Raw genomic sequence first — 8,979 nt, 5'->3', positions numbered from 1 at the left:
TCTTTTCGGGGCTCCTTGGTCCGGTGCTTCCCGCCGTCTGCAGGAGCGGCCGGTGCTGAGCAGCACACACCCGCACGCCCCAAAACCATGCTCCTACTCCAGCCCGCCGGAGCCGGGACGACTCGACCCGGGCCACACGGGAAGCCCGGCTCCCGGCCTCAGCGCGACGCCTCCAGCCCGCCGAGGAACAGGGCTCCAGCCACCGCCCGCCCCGGAGCGCGGCAATGGCGGGTAACGGCCGCCCAACCGCCGCGCCCTGAGGAGAGCTGCGGACACCCCACCTCGCCGAGAACAGGCGCGCTGCCAGCAGCCGCGCGGGCTCCGCGGTCCCGCCACCGCGGCGGGCAGGACGCACTAACGCCGCCCCAGACGGGAGAAGCCCCGAAGGGAAAAGCGACCGCCGCCCTTCTCCTCCTCCCCTCAGAGCGCAGCGGCCTGGGCGTGTTCCTCCCGGCGCACCCCGACCGGGCAGGGTGCCGCCCTCCGGCCAGGCGGGAGCAGCTGCAGCGATCAGGGAGCGGGCGGCGTGTGTGGGTCAGGCAGTCATGCAGCGCTGGAGGCTTCTACCCGTGGTGGTGGTGGTGCTCACCGTCTTGGTCACTGCCCAAGGTGAGGAGCGGCGGGTGGAGGGTAGCGGTCCCGCCGCGGATCCCCGCTCCCCCGCCCGGCTTGGGGAGGGACCGTTCGCCTGCTCTCTGTTCCCGGGGTGTGGGTCGGGCGCTGCCGCTCGGCACAGAGGAGAGGAGGATCGGCGGAGCGGCCCCGGGGGCGAGAGGAGCCCGGGCTGGAGCCGGGCGGGTCCCGGGGCGCTGGCTGCCCGTGTCTCTCCGGGGCAGGGAAAGGGCGCGCTCTTCTTCCAGCCCTTTTTTGGGTTGTTCTGTGTATTTGGTTTGCCTTTTTTCCACTCTTAACTGGAAAAGTATTCCTGAGTTTTCTGCACGCCTCCGGGACTGGAAACTCTTGTCTTGTTTTTAGTCTCTTCGGCGAATACGTGGTACTCGCCCCACTGGGGTCGCTGGGTGCGGGGAGTCCGTGAAGGAGGCTTGGAGGGGGTCTCGGGGCGGCGGGGAGCTCTGCTGGAGCTCGGCTTCCATTTTAGGAAAGAAAGCGGAGTTAGAGCAATTCGAGTGCATCAGGTAGTTAGTTACCAACAAGTGCCGTCACACAATAGCTCTTAAAAACAAAGTAAATATACTATGGCAAAACAGCAGGGTAAAACACACCGGTGTATTTTCTGATAAGCTGCTCATGGCTTCAGCGTGTGTCAGGGATGATTTTCCTGAATGCTGTTAAAAACGGTGTGTACGTAATAAATAGCATGTTAGTATTTGGTATAAGGAAACAGTTTGGGTGGGGAAGTAGCAAAGTTCCCAATACCTAGGGTTTTTTTTTTTTTTTCAGGAGGAGGACTCCTAAACTAGAATATGCCATGCAAATTGTTATTTCCTATTTATATGATTTATTTCTAAGAAACCTTTTTTTACCATGTTGATAAGAATACTCAGTGCTATGCCTAGGCATTTTCGGTGCTTTGTAAAAGCAGCACTTAAATATCTGTCTCTCAACTTTGACTGGAAGCTGTAGATAATGTATGCAGGATAAGCAACTTGGCATCAAGCCCATTTGACTTCAGTTCTTATGCTGCGGCCTTATTGTAGTCTTAACTGCTAGGTTAGCAAAGCTGAGCTCTTCGATAACTAGCACAGTTTTGCAGAAACCACCTTTAAAACTGACAGATGATTCAGGCTGCTGACATTCAGATATCATCTTACTACTTAAGTGGGAAACTTGATTCTTTACCTCTGCGAGCAGTCCTCACAGTCATGGGCAGCAAGATCTTTGGTGTGATGCTCTTTAAGATGTGGAAGTATCTGGTGTGACTCAAAAGTAGTCTTCCTAAACTTTCTGTCAAGAAGTTTGGAGGTGAAGAGAGTCTGTCTGGTTTCTGCTTCACTGGAGGGAAGGTGCCCAAAAACTGCCTTCAGGAGTTTTGTTTTGAATTCTGAGGAAATGATGCTCGGAAAATGCTGCTTAGTTTATGTGCATACTATTGAGTACTGATAACACAAGCCAAGTAGATAGGTTATAATTAGTTTGGACACTTTTTCCTTAAACAAAATGCGTAAGAATTCAAGAACCGTTGAGAATGTCAGCCTGGGGAGGGTGGGGCCCTCCAAGGGAATTTCAGATTTGTAGTGGTGCAGGCTTATATTAAAATAAAGGCAAAACCTGAATGACATACTTTTGAGAGTCTTTGTGCCACTGTTGGCAGGCTGTCTGTAGTCTGAATTTGCAGAACTGCTATGGGAAGTTAAGGGTCTTGCCTTACAAGCAGCTCAGCTGTTGTGTGGCAGTTTGGAGGTGACTGGTTTCACTGGGACTGCTCGCTTTCATAATTTGAGCAGATGAGTGTGTGCCTCTGGACTGAGAACTTATTATCAGATCATCCATTTTGGGCACGTGAAAGCTGCTGGTAGGATTTGAATGTATTAGTAAGCAAGGGTGAACTTTGTTATTTGAGCTTGCTTAGAAAAAGAGCTTGCAGTTTTAACCTCAGAACTGGTATTAAAGTGTTGTCTCATTTGCCAAGTATGAGCTCTCCAAGTCAGGCAAAGCTGGAATTCAGATATCATTGGGGCTGCATCCAGAAGAAGGTCGAATGTGAGGTTTTATATCATTGGTTTCTGTCGGCAGTCTGACAGCTTGCCCCTGCTGAGGAGTGGGATCTTTCCATTTCTCTCCTCCTGTGTGTGGTCAAGTGCCCTCTGGGAACTGTGCTGAGATGATTCAGCTTGATAAGTCAGCAAATGACTAATCTGGTGCATTGAGTTTGCTCTGCAGAGTCTCTTGAGTGTCGAAGCCAGCACAAAGGAGTGGCAGGGTCGAGCATGGGAGAGGGGAAATGAGATGGCAGCAGGAGACGGAGGGGACAGGAGGCTTCCTGCTTTGGTTGGCTGTGAGGCTTGCCATCTTGCATCTGCAAAATCACCGAGGTAGCCCAGCATCTAATTTTAGGCATCTGGTTTTCAAAATACAACAACAACAAAGTATTAGGCAGCAGATCTTTTGTACAATTAATATGAAGAGCACAGCAGAAGGAAAGCTAAACAAAAAAATTCATACATGAAAGCAGCAGAGAACTGCTGCATGCAGACACAAGGCTCAAAAGTCTCGCTTTCTACTGGAGAAAGATAAAGGCATAAGAAGCTGTCTTGTTATTGAGGATGTCTAGTTTGGACTCAAGAATACATAGTTAAGTATCCTTTGCAAGGATTGAGTAGAGTTTGTTGATTGAAACACAGTTGTGGTAGTGAACACCAGGAGGCAAGCAAAATACGTGCTAGAAGCTGAGGTATCTGTGTTGCATGATCAGTAGCCTACGGTGAGTCACAGGTGGAGATCCTTTCTTTGTACGACCACTATAATTACAGGTCTATGAGCAGAGGGAAGGAAACATTTGTGCCCCTGACTTCTTGCTGAGGCAAGTCAGCTTTGAGGAAAATGACTAGTTAGATGAAAGATGGTGAAATGAGCATGAGTGTAATCAAGTAGATGGAGATTTTCAGCTGGAGGCTGATCTCTGCTTTGTGGGCGCTGGAGTTGTTCGCCTTTTAAATCTGATAAAAAAAACCCAAACAAACAAACCCCCAAGCCCCCACCAAACAAAACCCCCCTCAAAACAACACAACCCCACACAACTTACTTTCAGTTGAACAATTTAAGTAGCAGTTCTAGCGTACATACACATCAGCATGAACTTGGAAGGTGCAGCACATGTTTCTACATCTTTCTATTTCTTCTAATTTGAAACGGCTAAGAGGTTGTTTATTGTTCTTTTTTAATGTGGTGTTATTTATATAAAATGGCCACTGCACTGCTACATCAAAATGACATCACTGCAACAATCCGTAGTTACAGTGATTTAACTTGGCAGGAGTTATGCGTGACTCAGCCTACTGCTGTCCAGCCAAGACCAATTTCAATATTTTCCTGATGTTACCCTGGTGCATGTGATGAGGTTGCCTGTGCTTGAGAAGGGACTCCGCTTTACCTCTTGCTGTCTTGAACTTCTCACTGCAATCGACTTGTATTTCATCAGGTGACAGCTGTGCTAGTGAAATGCAGTAATAATAGTAATCTTCATCAGTTAAGATCATCTTGCCAGGGGCAAGCCTCTTTCTTCTAGCCAAGCTGTTTTCCATGCTTTAGTAGGGAGACCTACTCTTTGAAGCCTAATAAAATTTGAGAGAATATTATGAGCAAAACAGTCTCAACTCAGGGAACTTAAGTTGGTTTACTGTCAGTTAACACAAACTTCTAATTATGGATTTGGGAATTGAGAGAAAAAAAATGATCAATCAAACCCCGAAGGTCCTCCTCCTTCCCTACTTTCAGCTTAAGCCAAGCACCCCTACCCAGCCCATCTCGGCTTCCCTGGTTTTTGCTGCAGGTTATGCTCAGCCCATCCTCTGCTCCTTCAGTGAGATGACAGGCAGAGCAGGAAGGCCATACACCTAATGGTTTCTTTCTGTTGCTCCTCCTTGCTTCCTGCTGATTTTCCATTGCTCCTCTTTGCTTCTAAGTGTACCTGCCCCAGTGAGGGTCGCTTGTGGTCCCTCAGGGCTGTTGCTGCTCTGGTGTGGGTGGCTCAAGTGTGAGTAGCCCACAGCTGTAGTCCCTCAGGGATGTCCTTTCCCTGATGTAGGTGGCTCATAGCTGTAGTTCCTCAGGAACATACCCTGTTGGTATGGAACCTTTCCTGCCCAGAACACATTTCCTGCCATGTCCCCTCTGCAAATCTCTCAGACTTGTGTCTTCTGTACCTGCTGGCTCATGCTCATTCCTATTCTTGCGTGTGTTCAAGCAAGAATATTCTGTGCTCCTCTGACCAGTTGAAGGTTTGGTGCACACTGCTGGTGTCAGTGCTGATGTGACATGACAGTAAGCAGCACTGGGAAGTCCATGACCTCTTCCCAGGCAGGGCATCCTGCACCCTCAGCTGCTGAAACCCTGCCTAGTTCACGCCCTGTACATTCCTGAGCAGTGTGTACCTAACGAGCTGTTTGGACATACATCCTGACTGCAGAGATGTACATCTTGTGTCTCCAAAACACATGGCATAGTTTATGAAGTAAAATAAGACTACTTATCATATGTAACAGCACATATTTAATTTCATTATCACTTTTCCAAAGGCCACCTACTATGCAATTTCTGGCCTTCAAGTCATAAGGACTCCTCCTTTAGGGATTTCAATTGCTGCAGGAGGATAGACAGTGACTTTTTTCTTGATTCTGGTGTTCCCGGGGCTGGCTTGTGCTTTGCCGCCCAACTGAACTTGTGGTAGATGGTTTTCTGCAGGGCTGCTATGATGGGTTTGTACTTCTATGTTAATTAGCCCAGCTCCCCACCAGCTTCGTAGAGGTGAGATTCCTTTCCCTGGAGCGCAGTTTGAAGTAAGCCATTGTACTGTTGTATCTTTCCAGATGCCTGGGGATTAGAGGGAATATGATACACCTGCTCTGCTCCACAGTCTTCCCCTCATTCTTGGACAGCTGTGGTTTTGAAATGACTGCTGCTATCCGAGTCTAGCCAAAGCTGCATTCCATCACGCCAAAAATATGTTTGTTTGTTCCATCTAGGGTGCTGCCTACATGTTCTGTCCAAGTGGAAAAGTTCCTAGGAATCCATTTCTAGCTTTGCCACTGTGAGGACACAGCACCTGCTGGTGCTGCTGAAGAGAAGGGAGACAATCTACTTGCCAGGCTTCTTCAAACACATACTAGTTCATCATTCATACTTTCAATGTATGTTGTATTACTCCGCAGATCACACTGTGGCATCTCACGCTGCCTGGTTGATGCACTATGGCATCCTGAGACAAGTCTAAGCTGTGTTCTCTGCCCCAGTACATAAGCAACAGTTTCGTAGACCTTCCTGGCTAAAAATAGCTTTCCTTTGTGCTCACACCCTAAATCTATGCTGGCAAGTTGAGCTAACTGGTCATCCTGGTGGTTATGTTTCTCAAATTGCCTTTGAACTTCAGATATGCTCATTAACAGTCTGTGTTCAAGTAGATGTTTCTTCAAGTAGTCGCTGTATTACCTTCCATTCTTCTGATGCTGAAAGTGGTTTTCCTCACTGCTGCTGGTTATCATTATTCCAGTCTCTGAACCATTTCTGTACTGCATTAATGACCACTCAGCAGCCTGTGTATATGCATATGCAATGGAACTGGTGCTCCTGTGCATGTTCCAAGGTGACTCTGAAGGCTGTTACTTCTGCAAACCAATGGCAGCCTCTTATCCCTTTGCAGAAGGCAGCCTTCCCTGTGGAGGGGCTCCAAGCTGCGTGGAGCCACGTTTCCTCCTGTGGTTGTACAGGATCCCCCAGTAAACAAACCCTGATGGTTATTTTCAGCATATAACTCATCATATGATGGGGCATTTTATAGCCAGAGGAGTTCAGTCTTCATACTGTTGATTTGCCATGGGATAATTGGTAAAAATAAAGATTACCTGTTACCCATTTCTTAGTACAGCTTTGAGAGTTTTTCTCCTAATTAGTAAATAAACAATGCAGTGGAAAAATTCTCTAGAGATAACGCTGCTTTGAAGTTTCGTGGATGATGCCATGGCAGATGGTACAGCTGTTTCCACCCCTTGCAACAGCTAGTTTGAGACATATGGCACACTATTCCAGGTAAAGGCAATAATATTCCCTCTTGCTTCTCCAGCCAGAGGGATTGAAAAGAAAGCGTTTGCAACATCAGCTGTAACGTACCACGTATATTTTTTGACTTCTGGCTCGTGCAAGAGCTGCAGCGCACCTGGAACTACAGTTGTTAATGCAACAGCTACGTCATGTAAAGGTCTGATGTCTGTTGTTAACTGCCTTTCTCTACTATGGAGAACATCCCTTTGGACAGGCCAAAAAAGGTGGTGTAAGGTAAGGCTGTTGAGAGCCCCTTGTTTTTCCAGGCAATCAGTTGCTCATTTCTTTTTAAATCTCACCATCGGCCCTTTAATCAGTTCAGTACCTCTTTCAGCAAATTATTTGCGTTGCTAATGGAAGAACTGCTGGGTCTATCTAAGCACATGCAACATTGTTGGGGTCAGTAAGAGTCATGTAGCTGGTTCCCTGCTGTACACAGTACATTGCCTATGCCAAAAGCCCACTGCCTTCCTGTCTCATCTGTCTGTCTACATTGGTAAAGAAAGTAAAGCCCAAGGAGGGCAGGGGCAGTAGGAGTGATGGCAACAGGTAGGGGCTACCAATCTTGTAGCCTCAAGGTGAGGCTCCCTTTCCCTAGAGGAAGACATGTGTCTTCCCCAGTTACTCTGCGAATAGCTACTCATTCATCACTGCTACACAAGGACAATAAGGTGCATTGAGCACCAATATCTGTTAGGGCATGATGTAGATGGGGCTACCTGGTGCCTGGCCACCTGACCCAGACAACCCAACAAATTTGGTTATCTGCGCCTGCTGCCGGACCAGCAGCAGGCACCCCCCCTAGCACAGTGAATTCAGATGGATGTCAGAACAGTGGTCCGAAGGCTGGGGCAGAAGGCGACAGCAGTTGAACAGAGCTCCAACTCTGCATGATGCTCGGAACCCCAGCTGGCAATGCTGTATCTCTGGAGGGCCTTCTGTTCGACTTCATCATACACTCTTTTCCCATTCAGGGAGCATCTATAAGTCCCAGCGTCTATGACAGGGGCATGCAGAATTCCCATTCTTTCCAGGCATTTTTTCCCAAGATTTAAAATTGGCAGGGTCCGGTTGGAGAAAACCCCAGTGTCGGACCCTGTTTCAGTTCATGATTCCAAGAGTGAAATTAAGATGCAAATGAGGTCAAGTACCGTAACTGATTAGTTGGTTTATTGACAAAAGACAATTTTTATAAAAAAGGGAAATTATTGTAATAAAGGGGATAGCGATAGGACAGATTGGAAAAAGGATGGAAAATGAAGCAAGAATTTGGGGTGCAGAGAGAGAGAGAGAGAGTGTCACCACCATGGATCCAGCGGTGTCCCGGGGATCTGTCGTCAGATCGGTCGTGGTGGGAGTCCTCCAAGAGTCTGTAGTAGTTATCGGAGGTGGGTGTCCTCGTGGAGGTGTCCTTCTGGAGTTGTCCCCTTGAAGGTACCCCGTGGAGCATGTGTCGTGGAGTTGCCCTTATGTCGATGTCTCGTGGAGGGTGTCCCTCAAGGTGTCTAGTAATTGGTGGAGAGTGTCCTTACAGAGGTTTCCTCCCGGAGTCATCCTCATGGCCATGGCCCCTTGGTGATGTGCTTCTTGGTGATTACCTTTTCTCCCTTTTATAATGAGTTGGGGGGAGTACCTCTGTTCTTCATGTCACGTATTACATGTTCCTGGTGGACCGGTTTCCCTGGTCTTGCAGCCAGCTCTTCAACTGCATGTGTCCGCACATGTGTCTGCAGCAATTCTTGGGATAATGGGCAGCAATTCCTTACACCAGTCCTCAAGGTAATGGACAAAAGAGTCTTAGCTCTTTCCCACTCATCCCTTAGGCAGTGGACGGTGGAGCCCCAGTTCAGCTCTTGGCACCCTTCTCCCAGTCAATGAATATTGGAGTCTTATCTCAACTCCTCCCACCCATCTTTGAGACAATGGATTGGTGGAATTCCATCTCAGCTTCTCATACCAATCGTTGAGACAATGGACAGTGGAGTCTGATTTCAGATCAGTCTCTCACAACAATACTGACAGAGTCTTGGTATTATTCCTGGCCTTGCTGTTGATCCCACTGTATGCTCCCTCCAGGATGGTACATAGTAGGCCCGTCCTTGGTCAACAGGGGTCCTGCCGTGTTATCAGCCCTGCTACCTAGGCACTGTGAGTTATTCCCAATACAGAGAAACAGTGTTATAGCTTGTGTGTCTTGCTCTTTGCCTGTCTGTCTGTATCTTATCAGCTGACGGAGGTGTCTGTGCACCTTGCAAAAGTACACTG

General features: G+C 48.2%; 1 protein-coding gene across 3 annotated transcripts in view; it reads left to right on the top strand.

Annotated features, from left to right (window-relative positions):
* Positions 1–220: 220 nt before the first annotated feature.
* CD99 (CD99 molecule (Xg blood group)) overlaps positions 221–8,979 on the top strand; it is a 28,651-nt gene continuing 19,892 nt past the window's right edge. For all 3 annotated transcript variants that reach the window (XM_030477735.1, XM_030477732.1, XM_030477731.1), the window contains exon 1: positions 221–609. In XM_030477735.1, the coding sequence (XP_030333595.1) occupies positions 546–609 (64 nt within the window). In that variant the 5' untranslated portion in view covers positions 221–545. The remainder of the gene's footprint in view (positions 610–8,979) is intronic.

Source organism: Strigops habroptila, chromosome 2 (genome assembly GCF_004027225.2).
Source record: "Strigops habroptila isolate Jane chromosome 2, bStrHab1.2.pri, whole genome shotgun sequence".
In the NCBI taxonomy this organism is placed as follows: domain Eukaryota; kingdom Metazoa; phylum Chordata; class Aves; order Psittaciformes; family Psittacidae; genus Strigops; species Strigops habroptila.
Note: the sequence above shows the minus strand (reverse complement) of the source record. Positions and strands in the feature narration are given on the sequence as shown.